The sequence below is a fragment of the Mastigoproctus giganteus genome, chromosome 10 (genome assembly GCF_048544385.1).
Source record: "Mastigoproctus giganteus isolate SK-2022 chromosome 10, ASM4854438v1, whole genome shotgun sequence".
Taxonomy (NCBI): domain Eukaryota; kingdom Metazoa; phylum Arthropoda; class Arachnida; order Uropygi; family Thelyphonidae; genus Mastigoproctus; species Mastigoproctus giganteus.
The window spans coordinates 203,109,716-203,134,607 of NC_143584.1; the positions used below are offsets into that span (position 1 = coordinate 203,109,716).

General features: G+C 37.0%; 1 protein-coding gene across 1 annotated transcript in view; it reads left to right on the forward strand.

Moving 5' to 3' along the window:
• Positions 1 to 24,892, forward strand: part of btv (dynein cytoplasmic heavy chain beethoven) — a 696,240-nt gene that overhangs the window by 48,228 nt on the left and 623,120 nt on the right. Inside the window, exons 5-6 of the mRNA XM_090384033.1 lie at positions 6,951 to 7,120; positions 12,015 to 12,207. Coding sequence (XP_090240159.1) covers positions 6,951 to 7,120; positions 12,015 to 12,207 — 363 coding nt within the window. The remainder of the gene's footprint in view (positions 1 to 6,950; positions 7,121 to 12,014; positions 12,208 to 24,892) is intronic.

Genomic DNA, 24,892 nt, shown 5'->3' on the forward strand with positions numbered 1-24,892 from the left:
TCTCACAGCAGAACAGCCTTGTCTTTGCATTGAGCTGCAGTAGTTTTGTCACTACTTTCAAATACATGGCCTCTAAGAAGGATTAACTGCTATTTGTATAACAGATGAGACTGGTACGACAGCCTGTTTCAGGACTAACTGGTCCTTCATCAGATAGCAGATGGTATATGGTGACGACACACAGACAAAACAGTTGTAAAGAATTCTTCTACATTTTTCCTGTGTACAAAATCATTTTCCAGTATAGCAAAAGTTGTCTGTCAAAAGTAGTGTGATACCAGGGCAACTCATTACGAAGGAAGTTTGTAGTTTTTTCCTTATCTTTGTAAAAAAGGTAAGTTTTTGTATACTTTTTTAAAAAGGTAAGATTTTTACTGCTGTCGGAATTAAGCCATTGCATTATCCATACAGTTTAAATCCTGTTACCTGCAAAAACAAATTAAAGAACAAGAAAGTGATTATAAATGTTTACAGATCTAAATAAGTCCAGTTGTTTATGCCTAGTATTTATTGAAGCGTACTCCTCACTTAAGCACTAGGTATACCTCTCTAAAATCTGGAAAATTTTAAGGAGTTTACTTGGAGGTGGTAGATGACTTTCATCAACCGGTGAAATACAACCACTTTGCTTATTGGAGGCTTGAAGTGGTGAAACCCATGTTTAGTCTCTAGAGCAAAGTTTCCGGCATTCCCCCCCCCCCATACTTCTCCTTCAACCCATGCACGGTACTAAGTACTATAGGTTTTGATACCTTTATCTTTGGGGTTTTCATAAAAAAAAAAATAAATAAATAAATAAATGGGTGGTTGCCAGTTTCCAAGCACTTGAAAATGCATGTTGATGGCACTCATAAATATTGTTAAAAATTTAAAATTTTTGATGCAAACTATAACTTATAGATTATGACATATAGTCTGTTTGGATTTTAAACTATTTTAGTGTGGTTATAAATCACTTTACATGACAGATTGGTTCCTGAAAATCTTACTCCAAGAGAAATTTGTGCAAAATGGTGATATAAATACATTATTTTCATGATGATAGATTTTAATAAAAGGTAACAAACATGCATTGTTAATCTGAGAAAACACTAACAAATAACAAAAATACTAAATATTGATAAAAATGTTCAGTATTGTTAATAAATTTAAATGTAATACTCATCTTCCAGACCTGAATCAGGTCAGTCCTTACTGAAGAACTTTGATTTTCTAAGGGGTTCTCTTCTGGATCCTCTTCATCATCCATCCCATCAGCCTTCTGCATGTGATTCTGATGAAGCTCATCTTTTCTCTGTGGTTTTTCATGAGACTACATCAACTGCTATAAATTTTCCATATTGATTTCTTCAAATCTGGTGCTGCTGACCACACTTTGATGTCACTGATGACTGCTGGCACACTCCCCAAATATGATGTAGACATTAGTGACATCCATCTGCAAAATGTCTGCCATACACTGTTTGTACTGTTAGAAGGGATTTCTTGCTAAGACTTGTCAGTATTGTTGTTGCTCTTCATAATGCTATATGCCTTCTGTGTGTTCCTCACGGATTATGTCTGATCCTTCAGTATCTTTAACTAACTGACTAAATGTGCAACATAAGTAGTGCGTCTTGATGCTCTGACAGTGTCCTAATCCTTGTGCTGCAGAATGGAAGTTGTGTTTAGTGGCAGAAACACAGCCTCAATATGTGTTAAGAGTCTGTGGGTGTCCTGGTGTGTTGTTGAGGAGTAACAACTTCCTTGGTTCTAACCCATTTTTTTAATAGTAATTCTTGATGGTTTAGAAATGTCCATTGTTTCCCAGGCCTTGCATATTGACTGCTAGGTGCCAGGTGTTCCTTGATGTACTATCTACTCCTTGTTGGCCTTTGCTGTCTTAGATTATTAGTATCAGCACTGGTAGTGGCAAAGTGATGCAAAAGCAAGCTTATACAACATTAGCCTAAAACACACACACACCTTTGCCCTTCATTTTCCCATCCATTCGAATAAGTTGTTTAATTCTTCTTTAAATTTATTGAAACTACCCACTTCCACAATATCATTTGAAAATCTATTTCGAAAATCAGTTACTTCTAGCTAAAAGTAAATTTTTACACATCTATCCGGCAGTCAACTTTTTCCAATTTAAATTTATGTCTCTTTTTTGTATGTTGTTGCTGAGAAAGAGTAAAAATGCCTTCAGTATTTAGTTTACTCAATCCATTTAAAGCCATAAACACTTCAGTCAGATATGTCAGATTCGACAGTTTACAGAATTGAACTCATTCTTGGTAAGAGAACCTTTTAGTATCCTTAACTAACCTTTTTTACTCTTCTCTGCACAAATTCTAACAAATCCTGCATCCTTTCTAAAATGAGGTTTCGAAACCTTTCTTCAGTACTCAAGGCTTGGTCTATCTATTGCTTTATACAATAGTATAAGGCAATAGATAGATCGTGTTTGTAGTCTGAGCAAGAGAAAGAATCTCATCAACATTGAGCATGCTCAATCCCTTCAAAGCCTTAAGCACCTCAATCAGAAGGGAGGAGGAAGGGAGCAATGCAATGTTGAGTCTGTTTACTCTGACATAAGCACCGGGAAAGGAAAAATGAGAGTAGGTGTGTGTTATAGGCCTAATGAATCTGATGAGTATAATGAGCAATTGTGCAGAGAAATAGAGTGGGCCAGTAAATCAGAATGTCTTACAATGGGGAATTTTAACTTTCCAGATATCGACTGGAAATTGTGGGTTGGTTACTCGCACACTAGCAAGACTTTTGTGGATTTATTGGATGACTATTTTCTACAGCAACATGTTTGAGAGGCAACCAGAGGGAGTAATACTCTTGATCTCATTATCAGCAGTGATTATTCATTAAGAATTTGCAGATAAAAGAACCATTGGGTGACAGTGATCACAATGTACTGATGTGGGAATTACTTAAAGATGTAAATACCATCAAGGCTAAATGAAAGGGCTATTGCTTTTCTTAAAGGTGACTACAGTGGTCTCAGACAGTTTTTAAATTCTGTACAGTGAGATCAACTGATGATGTTACCAACATTGAATTCTAAATGGGAAGCCTTCAGGGACTTAATTTTGGAGGCTACTAGGCTTTTCATTCCAACTAAGAAATACTGTTAAAGGTTTAGACCTAAATGGATGTCAGATGAACTAATGAGGCTCATGGCAGAGAAGAAAAATGTTTGGGATGCATATAAAGTATCAGGTGACACAGAAGCCTATGGCAGATATAAACTAGTCTGTAATCAAGTCACAAAGGAGGTTAAGTAGGCGAATTCAGATTACGCGAAAACCTTGGCAAAGGATGCAAAGAAAAACAGCAAAGAGTTCTTTACTTATGTAAACTCGAGAAGGAAAGGGATGAATCGGATTGGACCACTTAACATAGATGGCTTGACTAATGATGATCATGTTCAGGTAGCTGATAAACTGAAAGAGTATTTTGCATCTACATTCACACATGTGGAGTTATTCAATGAGGGGAGTGCCAGAACTTTATCAAACACTAACAGGGAGCTGAGTGATTTTGTAATAACTGAGAGCAATGTGGAGGAGAAATTGTTGAAATTAAACATAAAAAAGGCACCTGGGGTGGATGGGATCTATGCAGTTATATTGAAGGAGGCAGCAAAGGAAGTAAGCAAAATACTCTTTCATTTTATCAGCTTAGCCATAATTATGAGAGCTTCCTTGGACTCGGGGGTGGTCCCCATGGACTGGAGGTGTGCAAATGTATCACCAATTCACAAAGGGGGTTCAAAAGGTGACACTAGTAACTGTAGACCTGTTAGTTTAACTTGTGTTCTGTGGAAAATAATGGATTCACTTGTTAAAGAGGCATTGCAGGATCATCTAGACAAGACTGCAGTAATAGTTAAGATACAGTATGGGTTTGTTAAAGGGAGGTTTTGTCTGACTGGTTTAATTGGATACTATGATGTGGTCACAAAGGAACTGAATGACAAAAATAATTTCTTTAATACTTGGATTTCAGGAAAGCTTTTGATACTGTTGCACGTGGAAGACTGCTGTACAAATTCGAGAGGTATGGCATTAAGGGAAATTTGCTACAATGGATAAAGGGATGGTTGAGTGGGAGATTACAGAGAGTGGTAATCAATGGACACTGCTCTTCGTGGACAAATGTTATTAGTGGAGTTCCCCAGAGTTCGGTGTTGGACCCATTGTTGTTTTGTTTATTTATCAATGATATTGATGAAGGTATAGAAGTTTTCAGATGATACAAAGTTTGGTAGGGTTGTTAATGACATTAAAAACAGTAGCTGCTCCAACTGGATCTAGATAAGTTGGGCAAATGGGCTGAGAATTGCAAATGGAAGTTTAACATTAACAAATGCAAAGTACTGCATATGGGTAGCAATAACCGAAGAGAAACCTAACAACTGTGTGGTACTACACTCAGGGAAGTGGAAAGTGAAAGAGACCTGGGGATAATTGTGCAATGAAATATGAAGTTCTCTGAGCAGTGCAGATGGGCTGCCAGGGCAGGTCATGGAATCTTGTCAATGATATATAGGAATTTTGCTAGCAGGGACAGGAATGTGATTATCCCATTATACAAGGCAATGGTCAGGCCACACCTAGAGTACTGTGTACAGGTCTGGAGGCCTCATTTTAGGAAGGATGTAGAGTTGCTAGAACGAGTACAAAGAAGGATAACAAGATTGGTGAGGGGAACAAAGGGGTGCTCTTACAAAGAAAGGCTTAAGTTCTGCAAATTGCAGCACCTGGAGAGTAGGCACCCGCGAGGTGATCTGATTGAGGGATGTAAGGCCTTGAATGGGTTGGGTAAGCTGAATGCTGATGGGATTCTTCCTCTTGCTCAGATTAAGAACCTGAGGGGGCACAGATTCAAATTGATGAAAGACAGTTGTAGAATAGATGTGCGGAAATTTGCTTTTTTGCCTGCGGATAATTGATTGGTGGAACAGACTTCCATCTTTTGTTGTGGAAGTTGATAGCCTAAATAAATTTAGGGCTAAGCTGGACAGGCATTTGGAAAAAATGGAGGGGTGAAATTGGAGGTTTTTTTTTTTTTTTTGTTTGGCTGATGCTGCGTAAGCTTCCTTTCTTGCATCGTATCCTCTACTAATGCTAATTTGGCCTGTGACATACCCCTACTTGTATAGTACTTAGTATTAGTATTAGTAGTAGCAAGTGATGCAAGAAAGCAAGCTTATACAGCATCAACCCAAAAAAATAAAATAAATCAAATCCATCCCATCCATTAATTTGACTAGTTTTTCTTTGAATTGATTCAAACTATCCATTTCCACAACAGTGGATGGTAGCTTATTCCAGCAATCAACCACCCGTTGGCTGAAGGCAAACTTACACACATCTGTTCTGCACCCATCCTTCCTCAATTTGAATTTATGCCCTCTCGTGTTTGTAGTCTGAGCAAGAGAAAGAATCTCATCAACATTGAGCATGCTCAATCCCTTCAAAGCCTTAAACACCTCAATTAGAGGTGTTTAAGGCTTTGAAGTTGCGGTGTTTAGTGTTTTGTGAAGTCCTTTTTTAATTCTTTGATACCACTGTATTTATACTTTTGTTGCATAGTGCATCTAGAGACCTTGCAGGTCTCTAGATGCTGCAGTTTTCCAAACTGAAGCCTTTCTGGGTATAAAAGCAGCCCTTTGTTCCCTTCACAAATCTTATTGCCCTTCTCTGTACTCTTTGAGCTTGCTCAAACCATTCAAGGCCTTATACACCTCAGTTATTTTTATTTATAGAAAAGACATGCAACAGAAACAGAACATCTATGAGACAGAGACTGGAGAGACTCTGCTAGAGATTGGCCATTAATCAACTTAACTTACATATATAAATTTCTTGTAGCTCATATAATATTTATTAATTTTAAATTAATAAATATTAAATTAATTATAATTTTGTATTTGTCCATAGATGGGTAATTTGGAATATTGTTCCTACATCTGGGATGGTGCACCCATACCCTCTCCCAGGCTTATAGACTCCATTCAAAAGAGGGGCTAATTTAATTTATGATCCATCTCTTACAAAGTCTTTCTCATAAACATTCTGTTTCTGCTAAATGCCTTTCTGTAGATACTTCCATGGACACTGTTCTTCTAAATTGGCTTCTATAATTCCCCCTCTCTCTTCCATACCAGTCCGAACACATGTTTTGCAACCAGTCAGCATCCTTTCACTGTCCAACTTCAAACTCACAGAATTAACTTCTTCCTCATTTATTCCTTCACCCTCTCTACACATATTTTCTGACAATTACAGTCTACAGAAATTTAAATCTAATATCAATAAGTAACTTCTTTCATCTTCTCAACCTTTAACCCATGCATGGTACTAAGTAAAAATATTCTGTTTATACTCCGGCACAACAACCAAGTCAGTAGAGTTTACAATAAATTGTCAATACAAATATTTATTGTATTTAGTAGTCACGGGCTTGAACCCCGGTCCACTCAAGGAACACATGCTATGCACTCTTGCTTCTGACCACTCGGCTACGTCAGGCCCAAATAAATTTTCTGTTTATACTCCGGCACGACAACCAAGTCAGTAGAGTTTACAATAAATCATCAATACAAATTATCGTATTTAGTAGTCACGGGCTTGAACCCCAGTCACTCAAGGAACTCGTGCTATGCACTCTCGCTCCTGACCACTCGGCTACGTCAGACCTACTAAGTATATAGGTTCTAATACCTTTTGTGTTTGGGGTTTTCATAAAAAAAAAAATCGAATCCAATTTAATAAATATTTATTAAATTATCTGGTCAAAGAGATATTTAAACATTTTATTATATTCATTTGAAAGAAATTTTGTTTGACTGCTTTTATCTTACAATCCATTTGATTTGTTAGCTTTTTAAATGAAGTGCTTAATTTTACTTCATCTTATTACACATTTTTTTTTTTTATATATAGGTTAAAGAAGTTAGCAGAGTATCTCAGGCCTTATTATCTGACATTGCTTTTTATAAGAACTTGGCAAAAGATATTCAGGAAATTATAGAAGAGTTTCAAGAATATCACAAGGATCAATTTAACAAATGGTGTTTCGAGGTTCAAAGTGCCATTAAAGATAAATCTATAGGGTATTATGGTTCTATTTGTTATTTATTGATGGTAAATCAAATAAAAATGATTGTTTTGCTGTTATATCAGTTTCCCGGTTCACAGTTTTTCTGTAATACAGGATCACACCACAATCGACAACTGCCATAGATGAACAAAGGCCATCTATGGTGGGTGTCGTCGTTGTTTTTAGATAATTTCTAAAAATGAGTGCAGGAATTTGAAGATTGCTTATGGGATCCAGAACATGCATACCATGTTTTCATTCCTGAATGCATTGCAGAAACAGCCCTGTTTCTGAATGACAGGGCAACTGCCCTGTCATTCAGTGAAATATGTCTAGGTATGCAGCCAGATTTGCATGAAGCCAAGGCTTTTGTGTGTGTGTGTGTGTGTGTGTGTGTGTGTGTGTGTGTGTGTGTGTGTGTGTGTGTGTGTGTGTGTGTGTGTGTGTGTGTGTGTGTGTGTTGGACAAGCAAAAAGTCATGGTTATATCACTTCTGGCTCAAAACCAAACATCCTAGTAAAGAAATAGTACAATCCTTTATTGTTGAAGCAGAAACAGTTTCAGATAGCACCATCATGTTATGTTGTTGACTGTTATTTTGACACAAACATTGTTATATTGATGGATTTCCTATAAAGAGATAATTCTGATTTCTGTAGAGTAGTCTAAACCCAGTTATCAAAATAAAATGGTAAAATTCACTTTCTCATCAGAGCATGTAGCATGTCTGATTTTTTCCCATAATTTTTTTTCCCTCTGTAATATTGCTGTTGCAAAAAGTAAATTTAGGACCAGCAATGAACTTCCTACAGTTATTTTAGAAGAATTGTGAGACTCCACTGATGGTTGTGAAGAAATGTTATCATTTTTGATTTTGTGTTCTAATTTTATTTCCAATGGACAAGTTTGTGGATAGAAACAGAAGTTAGATAAACAGTGTTAATAGAAATCTAGTGTCTGAAAGAATTTTTATTACACACTTATTTACTTTGCATAAACAGTTACTTTCCATCATATTTCTATGAAGGAATATGAGTGGATGGTGTACATGCTACTTTTCTTCCTCAGATCTCTTCAACAATGCATCAAATCTTAATCTTGTGGAAGAATTTTTCAAGTTATCTTGAAACACAACATTTAAAATGAAATTTAACAATCTTTCTCTATCTGCAGTTTGACAATTCATGGAAGAAGGATATCTTGCAATATCTGGAAGAGCTTTGAGTATTTTGCTACCTTTCTCAACTTCCTATCAACATTTCAGCCACGAAAACACTTAAGCCAAAAATTCCTGTAAAGTTGATTGGAGCATCTGCTTGTCTGCTGTCAAACCCAGGATTCCGTGCTGGATTTAAGTAGTTTGGGGTTCTGGCATACACTGTCTCCAGGGCCCATGATTTTGGGTCCCCTGCAGCAACTGTGTCACTTCACCCCAGAAAATCCACTGTTTCCAGGAATGAACAATTGTGCGATGCCCATCAGCAACAAGTCTCTGAAGCTATTAAAATTTCATGAGTTTTGTTGGGTTGTTATTTCTCTCTGTGTCTCCAGGGCCCATGATTTTGGGTCCCCTGCAGCAACTGTGCCACTTCACCCCAGCAAATCCACTGTTTCCAGGAATGAACAATTGTGCGATGCCCATCAGCAACAAGTCTCTGAAGCTATTAAAATTTTATGAGTTTTGTTGGGTTGTTATTTCTCTCTGTGTCTGGGATCATAACACCCATTGATATTTGGCTGTGATAGTGAACAATAATTGAAATACATTTGTTTTTGGAGTTCACAAATGCTGGTGTTCCTTTCAAGGGATAATGCTTGTGAGTTCCCTGTTTCTTTTTTGGTATTTTTATGTTATTACATAGGTGGTGCTCATTGTTTGGTGGTTTGGGTGTATATCTCTTTTGGCAAAGAACTGTATGTTCTGTGTTCACTCCTTTGGAGGTAGGTGTTGCTCTGGTCTTTTCTTTCCTTTCTTATTTTATATTTTACATATATAATTTAATTTTTATTTTGAAATAGGGCTGCTTAGTTTCACAGGAACAAAATGGCACTGTATACCTATAATCCTGTTAACAGCATTAATTTTTTGCAATTATTTGTTTCTTTAAGTGTTCTCTATTTTTAATAGCTCTAGCATTATAACCACATTTTTCCTGTATAGTAAGTCTCCTATTAATTTTGTTTAATACTCATGTATTAAACTCGTTCTTGTAATATTAAATTTGAAATTTTAGTGATTATTGCTTAAAATAAATTAAATACAAATGATCAAATAATAATTTTTGTATTCATAGAGGTATTAATTAATTTACATTAAAGAAAAAGTTCAACAAGTATGAGAATTGTAATCATTATTGAATACACAAAGGGGGGGGGGGTCAAGTAAGCCACATGAAGAATGAATGAGACATAGTATACCACAAAAGAAAAAAGGTTTGGAACCACTATTAAATAATTCACTTGTATCAAGTGTACAATTTTCCAAAATTTAAGAAACTTTTACACCTGGTTCCATGTTCTTCATGTAATTTTAAGTGGTGTACTGAATCCCTGAAGTAGGAATTAGACAAAAGACAAACTTATTTCCTATCAAAAGGAAAGCTGAATATACTAAATAATATTACATTATTGTCAGAATTTAAGATCTAGTATTAAGTATTTATTATCAGGCCAATGCTAAGAGAAAGAAGAGTGAAAAAATGACTAAATTAAGAAAACAAGAACAGAAAGATAACACATCTAATTTTTTAATTAATTGACCATTAGTACATCATACTTATGGTATTTTCTTCTTAAGTTAGTTATTTTTTGCTTGTTTTTCTGTTATCTTTGTGATGATAATGGATACTTAACATTGGATCTGAAATAGTGACAAGCATGCAGTAGTATTTGGTATATTAGGTTTGTCTTTTGCTACGAGTAGGTTTAAGTCTATTGTCTAATTTATATTTCAGGAACTCAGGAAACCATTTAGAATTGTTTAACATTGTGTTAAGTGTATAAGTTTTTAACTTTTTAAATATTTATCACATTTAGTAATTTTCACACATACTTCTTTATTGATGTTCTTATTGATTTACATGGAATCAAAAATGAAGATTGTCAAAATGTGTTGCACAACAGTGGCAAAAAATGACATTAATTTGGGATATTAAAAATTTGGATAGAAGAAAAAGAAGATGAGGCTGGATATAATATGATAACAGAAGAATAGCAATAGAAGTTCAGGTGAAAAATCTGTACATGAAACTGGTAGTGAAGAAGAAGAAGAACATAAAGAAGAAAAAGTTAAATTACATGAATGTAGAATTTGCCTGGATACTCTTATTAAATTTGATAATTCTGATGAGAAATTCAAAAAATATTTTTAAGGGATGAGTGAAACAAAGAATGATGTTATGAAATAGCAATACAATGGAATGTTTGCTTCATAGAATATTTCCCATTTTCTCAAAAAGGAAATATGATTGGGAAGGGATCATCATCTTTATATATATATATTATTAAATTTGTTGTTATTAATGTCTTACACATTAAAGTTTGTTGTTTAAAAACTGTACTATTTGTCTTCTGTTTGGTTTGATGTCATTGTATTCAAATTTGTATTGAATAGAAACATTTTTGAAAAATGATCTTATTTTTTATCCCATCTTATTTGTCTATAATTCAGACTTTTCACTAATTATAAATCTACTTCTTACTTCTCTGTCTGAATTTTTACTGTATCCAGTGGAGAACACAAAGCTGTCTACCTATCCTGGTCTATAAAAACTTGCCACAAATGCCCAAACTGGTGACTGACTATGTATGCTCATACATATCCTTGCATATGCAGACATGTAAATCCCACAGGCACTGCATTCTTCAGCAGCTCTTTCAAAAGTTTCACAATTTTTGACTTTACTACTTGATGCAGATAAATAATAAATGTACACAGTTTCCAAAACATTTTATGCTGCAAAATAAATAAAATGGGCTAAGGTAAAGGAGGCCAACACAAGAACCACGGCAACTATGGGGAACTTACTGGACGAACTGGTTTGCCGCTACCACAGTTTCTTCTTGAATTCTCGGTAAACAAACAGTGTGTGTTATCAGTAGTGGCAGTGGAAGTCGAGAACAATATATTGATTGCCATGTGGGCATGATAGACTAATGATTAGATTTTCTTATTATTAAAAGCAGAGTATTGGGGTTCATGAGTGTTTTTGCTATTAAAACCATATTACTGTACATTTTTAAGGTTAAGTTTCCTAACATAACCATTAAGGTTATGTTATGAAAAAAAGAAAAGCTTTACCAAGGGATCTTTATATTTCACTATATTTGCTAACTTGACCTTAAATCTTAGGTTAGGAATTAATAGGAAATGGTTTCCGTACCTAACTTTAAAGGTTAGGTAAGGAAATAATAGGAAAAGAAAGAAAAATTCTTTATATATATGTGTATCATAACATAATCAATCACTTAATGCTACAGTGTTATTGTCTGTTATGTTCTCGCACCAGTCAGTACATCGTCTGTTACTCCTATGTGTCAATTAATATATCGTTTTTGACTTCTAATGCCGTTACTGATAACATGCACTGTTTGTTTACCAAGAATGCAGGGAAAAACTGTGATAGTGGCAAACCAGTTTGTCCAGTAAGTTTCCTGTAGTTTGCCATGGTTCTCGTGTTGGCTTTTTTTACCTTCACCATAAAATGTTTACATTTAACTTCAAATGTAAATTGATATATAAGTTATTTATATTCAGAGTGATCTTATTTCAGTTGTCAATTTATTTTGCTAACCTCTGATAGACTTTCAGTATTAGGCTTTTGTTTTGTGCTTGATTTGTATTTATATATTCTATTAAATAACTTGAATTTGTTAGTCTCTACAAGTATGTGAATTTAACATTTTAGGCTAGATACAGGTCAAGCAGTGATATCTCTGAGTGCAAGAGGCCATCCAGAAGTGAATTATAGTCCTCGCTTGGTTTCTTTAATGAGAGAAGTTCGTCAGTTGCGAGTTTTAGGATACAACATTACTCCCAAAATTCAAAAGTTAAATGATGAAGCGAAAAGGCATTATAAACAAGCAAAAGATCTTCAGCAGGTCTTTCATTAATTTGATAATTTCTTTTTCTTTAATTGGGCTAATTTTTAAGAAGGAAAAAAATTCCTTAAATATATTTATACTGTTTTTTTCAATTTGAAGTTAAATGGATGTTGAATAAAAATTTTGTTGCAGTGGATGAGAAATTTAACTGTAGTGTTCATGCTCTCAAAAAATGTAACTTCACTTTGCTGTTTGATATTATTCTCCTACTTGGAAATCACTGGTAGAATTGGTTCTCCCTTCAGTGGGTATGCAGTGTAAAAGGCACCTCCATAGCCAGGTGGGCAGGAGCAGCAGTGCGTAGCACACGCTTCTTGATTAGACCGGCTTTTGAGCCCGTGACCACCAAATACGGAGGATGCAGAAAGGTCAGGGAATGATCACCGCATATCCCTGGAGCAATATGGCACTAATTGCTAATGCTCCTAAAAACCAAATAACAATAACAAGCAGTGTAAAAAGTACTACAAAAATATTTATCAGTTTTAGTTATGATACTGTGAATTTTTGTTCCTGTCATTATTATGATAACCTTTGTCTTGTGGCATTGATTGTTTTAGATTTGGAAACGTAAACCCATAGAATGGTCAGATATATTTTCTCCCATTATGGTTTATAGTAAATAGTAGTAGTAGTAGTGGCATGTGATGCAAGAAAGCATATGTATGAGCTTATGCAGCATCAGCCAAAAAAAAATAAAATAAATAAATAACACCATTCTCTCCAAATGCCTGTCCAGTTCCTCCTTAAATTTATTTAACCTATCAACTTCCACAACAACAGACGGAAGTTTTTTCTAGCAATTAACCACCTGCTGGCTAAAGGAAAATTTCCGCACATCTATTCTACATCTGTCTTTTCTTAATTTGAATTTATGCCCCCTTAGGTTCGTAATCTGAACAAGTGGAAGGATCCCATCAGAATTCAGCGTGCTCAACCCATTCATTTTATTTCTTTTCCTATTATTTCCTTACCTAACCTTTAAAGGTCTTATACACCTTAATCAGATCACCGTGCAGATGCCTAGTCTCCAGCCACTGCAATTTGCAGAACTTGCAGTGGCTGGAGACTAGGAGACTTACCAAGCCTCTCTTGGTAAGAAGATCCCTTCATTCCCTTCACCAATCTTGTTGCCCTTCTCTGCACATGCTCAAGCAAATCTCCATCCTTCCTAAAACGAGGCCTCCAGACCTGTATGCAGTACTCAAGGCTTGACCTGACCATTGCCTTATACAGAGGGACAGTCACCTCCTTTTCCCTGCTAGCAAAATTCCTATATATCATTGACAAAACCCGATGACCTGCCCTGGCAGCCTGTCTGCATTGCTCAGAAAACTTCATATCTGACGGCACAATTACTCCCAGGTCTTTTTCATTTTCTATATCTTAAGTGTAGTACCAAACAGTTGGTATGTTTCTCTGGGGTTACTTCTACCCATATGCAGTACTTTGCATTTGTCAAGGTTAAATTTCAGTTGCCACTTCTTAGCCCATCTGCCCAAATTATCTAGATCCTGTTTCAGTAGCACACTGCCATTACTGTCATTAAAAACCCTGCCAACCTTTGTATCATCTGCAAACTTCGACACTAAGCCTGATATACCTTCATCAATATCATTGATAAATATACAAAACAACAGAGGACCCAACACCGAACACTGTGAAACTCCACTAATAAACATTAGTCCACGAAGAGTAGCACCCATTGATTACCACCCTCTGACTTCTCCCACTCAACCATCCTTTTATCCATTGTAGCAACTTATCCTTAATACCATTCTGCTCCAATTTGTAGAATAGTCTTCCATGCACAACAGTGTCGAAAGCTTTCCTGAAATCCAAATATATGATATCAAAATTATTTTTGCATCCAGTTCCTTTGTAACCACATCATAATATCCTATCAAATTTGTCAGACAAGACTTTCCCTTAACAAATGCATGCATGCTGTGTCTGAATTATTGCTGCAGTCTTGTCTAGATGATCCTGCAATGCATCTTTAACCAGTGACTCCATTATTTTACCCGAAACAGAAGTTAAACTAACTGGTCTGTAATTACTTGTGTCACCCTTCGATCCCCCTTTGTGAATCGGGGATACATTTGCACATCTCCAGTCCGTGGGGACCTCCACTGAGTCCAAGGATGCTCTCATAATTATGGCTAAGGGTTTGCTTAGTTCTTTGCCGCCTCTTTTAATATAACTGAATAGATCCCATCCACCCCAGGTGCTTTTCTTATGTTTAACTTCAACAATTTCTCCTCCACTTTGCTCTCAGTTATTACAAAATCATTAAGCACCTTGCTACAATTTGATAACCTTCTGCCATTTTTAAACCTTAATAACTCCTCATGTGTGAATGTAGATGCAAAATACTCATTTAGTTTGTTTGCTATCTGAGCAGGGTCATCAACAGTCGAACCATTGATATCAATTGGACCAATCAGATTCATCCTCTTCCTTTTAGAGTTTATATAAGTAAAGAAATCCTTGCTGTTTTTCTTAGCATCTTTTTTCAAAGATTTCTCGTAATCTGCCTTCGACTGACTAACCTCCTTTGTGACCTTATTATAGACTAGCTTATATCTGCCATAAGCTTCTGAGTCGCTTGATAATTTATGTGCATCCCATGCATTTTTTTTCTCTGTGACGAGTCTCATTAGTTCATTTGATAACCATTTAGGCCTAAACCTTGAACAATATTTCTTAATAGGTATGAAACTTTTAGTAGCATCCATGATTAATTCCTTGAATGCTTTCCACTTAGAATTTACTGTTGGTAACATGGTCAGTTGATCCCACTGTACAAATTTAAAAACTGTCTGAGACCACTGTACTTACCTTTACGGAAGCAAAAACCCTTTCCTTTACCCCTGATGGTAATTATATCTTTAAGTAATCCCACATCAGTACACTGTGATCACTGCCACCTAGTGGTTCCTTACCTGCAAATTCTTAATACACGAATGATCACTGCTGATAACCAGATCAAGAGTATTACCCTCTCTGGTTGCCTCTCGAACATGCTGCTGTAGAAAACAATCATTCAATAAATCCACAAAAGTCTTACTAGTGTGTGAGTGACTAACCCACAAGTTCCAGTTAATATCTGGGAAGTTAAAATCCCCTATTATAAGACATTCTGATTTACTAGCCCACTCTGTTCCTCTGTACAATTGTTCATTGTACTCATTCGAGTCATTAGGCATATAACACAATCCTACTCTTATTTTTGCTTTCGCAGGGCTTATGTCACATCAAACTGACACAACAGTACACTGTTCATCTATATCAACTGGATGCACTTCTTTTGATTTTATGTTTTTCTTAATTAATAGCATAACACCTCCTCCCTTCCTATCCTGTCTATCCTTTCTGTACACATTGTACTCCCCAAATTCCAGTTCTGAGAGTAGGCAAATGATGTTTGCCTACTCTCAGAAATTTTTTTTAACACATTCAAACAGTTTGCATATACCTGGTGTTCAAAGAAAGTGCATCACCCCTTAAAATTGTAATTGTCATCCAAATAATGTAAGTATATGGAATATTTCTTACAGATTGCATCAGATAAGATTGACACACCTAGGTGATGACATAATATTGCATTAGCTGTTACTTTCGGCTATATAAGCATGCTCTGCAAGAGTTGCAGTCATTTCTTGCTTGTGTCAGCTAGCGAGTTATGCAGTTGACGTCACGAAGAAAGAGTTCTATTGTTGCTTTACATGAGGAAGGATGTTCTTCCTGTCATATTGCTTATAGAGTGTCTTGTAATCAATCAACAGTGAGTAGATTTCTTTCCAAACTCAAGAATACTGGTTCTGCTGATAGGAAAAAAGTCAATTGAGAAGTCTCTCTGCCAAAACAGGTCCATGTTTTGAAGTGCTTATGCCTTAAAACCCATAAAGTTTCTTCGTCTTAGCTGAAACAGGAATGGGAAGAACATAAGGAGTGATAGTAAGTACAGTAACAGTTAGAAGACGCCTCTTCAAAAATGAACTTGTAGCCCGTCATCCTAAGAAGCCCCTCCTCACACAAAAAATGAAAAAGGCCCGATTAATTTGGTGTAAGGAGCATGTCAAATGAACTTCAAGTGGAAGTCAGTTATTTTCTCAGATGAGAAGAAATTCAACCTGCATGGCTCTCATGGGAGACAAACAATTTGCCGTAGACATGGTGAAGAATATCATCCAGACTGTATGGTGTTTACAGTGAAATTCCCTACCAGCCAAATGATATGGGGGCAAAGGTTCCGTAAATGCCATTGAATACCTGGCTATATTGGAAGGCAAATTGCTGCCGACCATTAGAGATCATTTCAACCTGCCAAGTAACTGCATCTTTCAGGATGACTCTGCTCCTTGTCATCGGGCGAAAAGTGTAAGTAGGCACTTCTGTAGCTCTCTAATGAAGAAATGAAACTTTAGAGTCATTTCTTCATTAGAGGTTCGACAGTAATGTTTTTACATTTGTTACAGGTGACAAAATGGTTCGAAGAATGGTCCATTATAACCCTTAGCTGGCCAGGAAACAGCCCAGACCTGAATCCTATAGAGAACTATTGGCATCGTGTGGAATCTGCAGTTGCCAGAAAGAAACCAAAGACCCTTTGTGAACTTCAGGAAGCCATAATTCATGTTTGGAATCACAAACTATCAGTTGATTATCTTCAGAAATTGATCTTGTCAATGCCTGGTTGGTGTGCTGCTGTCATCAGGGCCAGAGGCTGTTCAACTAAATATTAGTTTGTATCTGGTGAACTTTTCATTTTGTTTTCCATTTAAATGATAAACTGAAGCAAACTGAGGGCTTCTGATAACATTTCAGCCATAATTGTCGTGCTTACCAAAACTGTTGTATAAAGGTTGCAAATGCTCATTTTGGAATATTTTGAGAGCACCTGTCAAATATTACTTAGCTTTGCCTTAACTGTTAATAAATATCTTTTGTTTATAATTCTATTTGTGATGCTAGTTATTGTAACATACCATCGTGAAAAAGGGTTAGAAATGTAAAATTCCTAGGTGATGCACTTTCTTTGAACACCAGTGTAGTTGTGCACACATTTTTCACACTTTTATTTCATTAAATATTTAATGTTTGCTAAGAAAAACAGAATTCACCAAAATATCAATGCTTGATATGGAAATCTCATGTTATTTTTACTTAAGAAATGTTGTAAATATGACCGAAAGTGAAAACCTCATTTTAGATGGAAAAAAAATTTTTAGGAATAGAATTAAGGATCAAAATACACAGTGGAAACAAGTGTTATTATATCAACAGTTATTATATGTAGTTGCTTCCATCCATTTAGAAAAAGTAATAGTATTTACATGCTTTAAACATGTAATGTAATTATTTCACTACAGAAACTTGGAGGTATATATGCTATAAAAGTATATATTTTTTTATATGAGAAATGTTATGCTTAGAAGTTGTGTATGCTTTTCTGGGAATCACAGACAAATTCTTTGTTCCAGTTGAATGAAATTTATTGATTTATAATTTTAATAGCGATATTAAAACATAGCTAATGTTTTGAAATCTACTTCACTACCTTCTTTGGAGGCAGTGAATTAACTATGAACTGTGACCTGTTCAAACACTGGAGATCTTATTTTCATTTTTGTGATCTCTCTCTCTCTCTCACACAATCCTACTAAAAGTCATGGACACTTGCAGTTATGAACAAATGTATTTATTCAAAGAAATTGATGGTGTTGGTGTGCCTTTGGCAGTAATGATTCCTTTAGTGCATCAGTAATGACTGCTTTAGTGCATGTGTTAATCAATCATCTTGAGGTTCATTATCTCCTTTAAGTTAATGTTTCATTTCTTATGCTTAATGCCACCTCTGGATTTTCATCACTTTACAACTGGCACAGCACGTTGCCATTTGTAAACCTGGAGATGTTTAATTCCTGAACAGTAACATGCATAGACATTTTTTCCCACATGATATTCAACTATCATTCCTCTCTGAGAATGACTTATCTGAGAAGGACACTATTATTTAAAATAACTAAAATTACACACAACCAATGGTTTATGTATTCAAAATGGTAGTTATAATGTGTAGTTATGAACTTGCAACCCATATGGGACAATTATGCCCAGCAATAATTGCCCCTTATGGGTTGTAAGTTCATATGTGTTGCTGTTAGAACCAGTAAATGTGATACTCCAGTCCATATAAAGTACTTGATTCACAAGAGGGATGTTATAAGACGAACTTTGAAAAGAAATGATTATTAGGTACTGGTTTAAGAGTGGCAGTAATATGACAGTATATTCTGGACTGCTCACAGAATGCCATAGTTAAGGTGTTCTAATGTTGTTGGTACACCTTAACTATGGGCACATGATGCAAGAAAGCAAGCTTATATAGCATCAGCCAAAAAAAAAAAAAAGAAAAGAAAAAAACTCACCCCCCCCTTATTTCACTCATCCACCCGCTCCAAATGTTTGTCTAGTTCTGCCTTGAATCTGTTTAAGCTATCAACTTCTACAACGACAGATGGAAGTTTGTTCCAGCAATCAACCACTCGCTGGCTAAAGGCAAACTTCCGCACATCTATCCTACAATTGTCTTTCCTCACTTTGAATTTATGCCCTCTCAGGTGATTATTCTGAGCAAGAGGAAGAATCCCATCAGCATTGAGCATGCTCAAACCATTCAAGGCTTTATACACTTCAATCAGATCACCTCGCATGTGCCTAGTCTCCAGACACTATAATTTGAAAAACTTAAGCCTTTCTTCATAAGAGCAAATCTTTGTTCCATTCACTAATCTGTTGCCCTTCTCTGTACTCGTTCCAACAGCTCTACATCCTCCTTAAAATGAGGCCTCCAGACCTGTATACAGTACTGTGGCCTGACCATTGCCTTATACAAGGGGATAATCACCTCCTTATCCCTGCTAGAAAAATTCCTGTTTATCATTGACAAGACACATGAGCTAATCTTGCAGACCATCTGCACTGCTCAGAAAACTTCATATCTGCTTGCACAATTACCCCCAGGTCCTTTTCATTCTCTACCACTGTCAGTGTAGTACCGAGGAGGTCGCTGTGGTCGCGGAAGTGTACGGACGCATCTGCACGAAGCTCCACTTGATGTAAACGGCGGACGACGATATTGCGCGATCTTCGATTTAGGCAAGTATTAGAACATGGATTTTTCAGGTTTGAAGAGTATCACAGATGAAGGTAAGTAAATTAAGTCGGGCAAGAATAGTTTTTGTGATTGTATTTGCATATTTTTGCTCTTTTGAGAGTGATTTTGTCCAGCGCGATCGCTACAGCTTCAGCGGTAGCGAGCCCACTGGCATAGCCACTGATTTGAATACGTCTCAAAAGTCGAGAAATTTGAATATATTATACTTGAAACGGCTCGTGATAAGGTTATTCTGTATGGAAAATATAATACTCCTGACAGAATTAACTTATACTTAGTTTATAAAATAGTTTTCTTTGTCTACAGGCGTTTCCCGCCAAAACCTGAAAATCGCGATTTCTAGTGGGCCTACAGTGGAAATAAGTACCTCAAACCACTACTTAAAACGTCAGAAAATTGCTAAAAGTGAATTTAATGCAGAAATTATGGCTGAAAAATCAAATAATGACAAAATTCTGGACAATGACCTAGAAGACTCCTCTGGAAATGAAGCTAGAGTGCTCAGGGAGAAAGCCCCTGTTAATGAGGAAAATGGTAACGAACTGGATAGCTGGCCTCCTGGCCCCCTCAGTATTAAGAAGGGCAGGAAAGGAAAAAATCAAGAAACTATAGAAATTCCAGAGATGCAACAAAAGACAGAAGAAGAAGTAAAACTAGACTACCTAACAAATTTGACTGACCCTATCAAACAGGCAAAGGAAACCAGAGTGTATCTAGAAGAATATATGCACAAGCAAACCAACAGGATTACTTCTGCAATTAGGCTGCAGATAGTGAACTGTTGGTCACTGCTTGAGCAGCGCCTGATTTAATTAAACACAGAGAACCAAGTGTTAAAATCAAAATTAGAGGTTACAACTGAGGAGAAGAACAACTATAAAACAATGAACACACTAATCTATGCCCAATGTGCAAAGGTTAATAGCAAACAGGACATAACTAAAGCAAAACAAATAGCTACTAAGCAACCTAATATAAACAAGGAAAGCAACATTGTTATTCTGAAAGCAAAAAGTGACTCTACCCATAAAACCAGTGAGGCAGTTAAGGACACAGTGGTAACAAAACTGAGGCCTCATCTGAGAGAAATAAAGATAAACAACACGCGGAAAATCAGGAATAATGGAGTCCTGATCGAGGTAGCAAGCAAAGAAGATCTAAGAAAAATAGAAAACCATCCTGAAATTGAAAAACTGGGCTTGCTCCCTGAAAAACCAAAAGGGAAAAACCCTAATATTATAATCTTTGATGTACCTGTGTCAGTAATAGAAAAAGAATTCATGATGGATATCTACTTCAAAAACTTTAACAATGAAATGACAATAGATGAATTTGCTGCTGAATTCCTGCTGAAAAGAGCAACAAAAAACAAAAGGAATGGACAACTCAACATAATTGCAGAAATTACACCAAAAATTTGGAAGGTATTGCAGGGACAACAGAGAATCTATGCTGGCTGGACCAGTCATAGATTTAGAGAACATTTCCCTATCCAAAGTTGCTTTAACTGTCATAAATATGGTCACATTGCCAGAGACTGCACTCAGAAAGAACCTGTCTGTGCAGTCACTGGCCACGATTACAAAAATTGCAAAAATAAGTCTCAGCAGCCAAAATGTGCTACTTGCAAGGCAGCACGGCTGACTGACTATACACATAGTATCAGGGATGATAAATGCCCCAGTTATAAAAAAATGGCAAAACTTATACAATCTAGGACCAACTATGGGCCAGATTGAAAACATAAATGTGACTAGGGCTCTAAATCTTGTCCAATTGAATGCTCAAAGAGCAAGAGCCGTTGTAGATCAGATCAAACTCAAATTGGAAGAAAATAATATAGATATTTTGGTACTCCAGGAGCCCTACGCACATATGGGTAGAGTTCAGGGATACCCAAGAGACTATAAAATAATAGAATACACCTCAGGTGTCCCTTCCACAGCAATAGTAGTTAAAAATACTGACCTTACAGTCACAAAGGTGGGTCACCTTTGCTCCCCAGTGGGAGTGTGTGCCCATATTACCAGTGCTGTAGGACAGTTTTACATTATTTCACTATATTCCAGACCAGGTGAAGATATAAATCCAACTATTGAATACCTACAAGTAGTCACAAACTTGCTACCTACTGCAAATATCATAGTGTGTGCTGATGTCAACTGCCGGTCAGCCTTATGGCATAGCCGTACAGAAGACAGAGCAGGCACACACAACGGCCAGATACTTTCAGACTATATAGCCACCTCACCCTTTCAAGTGCTAAACCAACCAAATAACCTCCCAACTTTTAGCAGTACCATGTGGGAGAGTGACATTGATATCACTCTTGCCACCAATTCAATAGCTTATAAAATCACAGACTGGTGTGTCCAGCCAGCCTGGACCACATCAGATCACAGAGCCATTTCCTTCAAACTAAACAGGCAATTACAAACAACCCAACACTCTCTGTTGGATATCAAAAGGTATAACCTTAAAAAGGCAAACCGGCAGATTTTTGCAGAACATACAGCAGCTGAGCTGCAAAAACAGGAAAATGAGTGGTCTAGATCAGGCAACTGTAGCCCGGACGAGCAAGCACTGACTATGACAAACATTTTAACAAAAACAGCAACCCTGTCTATCCCACGGAAAAAAACCGAGGAAGCAGACAGTTCCCTGGTGGTGTCCCGAACTGACTATACTCAGAAGTAGGGTACACCAGGCACGGAGACATTTTCAAAGAGCCAGAACATCTTGGTCACAAAATGAGGTGGATGCACTGAGAGATTCTTATAAAACTCTCAGGAATCAGTATACAACCCTCATAAGAGATAAGAAAAAGGAATGCTGGAAGCACTTGGTGGGAACTACTGGAAACAATAACCCTTGGGGAGTTGTCTACTGAATAGTGACCAACAAGCTGCCAAGAGGAGATGTCTTAGAAACTACTGTCAAACCAGATGGAACCCCAACCCTGTGTTGGGTGGATTCTGTAAATAACATCCTAGACAGTATCATTCAGACTGAAACTGGAAATCTTTCCCCCACCCAACTCGACATTATAAAAGAAAACACTGAATATGACAATGCCAATATTGAACCTCTGTTCACTATACAAGACTTAGAAATAGCACTATCTAAAACCAAAAACAATAAATGCCCAGGTTTTGACCTCTTAGAGGTTGAGATTATCAAGAAATTAGCAGAAATAGCACCAGATAAATTAATAGCACTATATAATAACTGTATGACAGAAGGTATATTCCCAAAAATATGGAAACAAGCTGTGTTAAGGTTAATCCTGAAAAACTCCCTACTGATCCCAAATCATATAGACCAATAGCCCTACTCCCTGTACTAGGGAAAATATACGAAAGATTAATATACAGCAGATTAGCTCAATATTACACAGAAGCAGGCTTGCATTCCAACAATCAGTATGGTTTTAAGCAGGGCAATTCTACGGAGGATGCCATGCACCACCTACTGACAGCAGTTAAAAACACAGAGGAGAAATATATGCTGGCAATCTCCATTGACTTTGCTGGGGCATTTGACTCACTATGGTGGCCTAGTGTCCTTAGGAGACTTCGCCAGGCAAATGCCCCACAAAACCTCTATAAGGTAATAAACAGCTACCGTACAGACAGAAGTGTCTCAGTACGCACAAGGTTCCAGGAATTGACACGCCCTGTGAATAAAGGCTGCCCGCAGGGATCAATCCTTGGCCCTTTCTTTTGGAACATTGTTCTGGATGAATTTCTGGCCTTGGATCTGGGCCCCGTGGAAAGCCTGGCCTTTGCAGATGACATGATTTTCCTTGTAAAAGGCAACTCACGAGTAGTTGTAGAGCAAAGATCAAATGCCGCTCTCTTGCAGCTGCAGGAGTGGGCACAAATGCACATGCTCAAAATATCGCCTGAAAAAACCAAACAAATACTTCTAAAAGGTAATTTGGACATAAGAAGACGTCCACAAATCAAAATTAACACAATCACTATAAAAATGGTAACAGAACTAAAATATCTTGGAGTGGTCTTTGATTCAAAATTAACTTTTACCCCCATTTGATCTACTTGGCGAAGAAAGTGCGAAATTATGCAGGTATGATTGCCAGGATCAGTCGAGCAGACTGGGGACTCAAAAGAAAGACCTTGGCAATCATATACCGTGCAATGTTCCTACCTGTTATCACCTATGGAGCCGGTGCGTGGTTCATCTGCTCGGCCATAGTAAGAAATAGGAATAAATTAGAATCGATACAAAGGACAATACTACTCACTGTTACCAGAGCATGTCGCACAGTAAGCACACCTGCACTACAGTTGCTGGCCGGAACTCTCCCACTTTACCTGGAAGTAGCCAAAAGAGGCTTATATTATAGATTTAAAAAGGGCATACCCACAGAATTTCTGGGGATAGCCCTTGATACAACCAATACCTTCAATGATGAAAGAAAAAGAATAGCCACAAAGCTCCACGAGCTATGGCAAACAAAGTGGGAGCAGGAAACCAGAGGTCTGGTCACCAAACGGTTTCTGCCACTGGTGTCAATGGTCAGCCCAAAGCCACCTAAGTGGTATGCCCCTGGACTTTTTACATCATTTATATTGACAGGGCACGGCTCCCTAAAGGCGAAACTAACCTCCTTAGGCCTGACCGATGACCCAAACTGCACCTGTGGCGAAAGTGAAGACTGGGCACACATTCTCTATGAATGTATAATATATGACATCCCCAGAACAGAGCTAATAGCACAGATTGGTCCCCTTCCCAGGGGAGAAGAACATCTCTTCATCATAGAAGAGCAAAATTATAAAGCTTTTACATCTTTCACACAGAAAGTTTTCGAAATGCGCAGAGCAATGCAAAGAATGGCAATTCAGCCCCCCAGCAATTAAACAATAATCAATAGTAAAATTGCCCAAGTTTCCCACCACGCCCAGATGATGACTTAAAAACTGTTAGGGTAGCAGTATTCTGCACCCTGACAGAAACTTGACATAACAAAACTCCCCATGACTACCATGCCATGTGTAGGAACCTGGGGCCCCAAACCAGTGTAGGGGAGGGGGATGGGAATGCATGCAGAGAAAGTGAATGGGAATGAGCAGAAGAGCAAATGTAATTGGCCAAAAGAATACAAAGTTAAAAATAACTTACATTACTTTATATATATTGTACCAACAAACATTTACAAACCACATAAACACTATCACTGCATTCTTCCCTGGCCTGCAAAAAAAAAAAAAAAAAAACCTTGCAGCTAGGCCTGCACCACAACTGAAGAATAACAGTAAGTTGCGGTGCCCAGAGAGTGCAGTGCAGAAAGAAAGAGTCGAATAAATGAGGTGAGAGCTAGAAGAATGAATAAAAGTGCAAGCGTGAGAGAAAAGAACACAAACCACAAATGCTAAGTTAATAATTAGTATTTAAATTTACGCTACCCATCATTGCATCCCCTCCTGGTGTGTGAGAAAAAGATGAATGAGTTGAGTGAAATAATAAATAAAA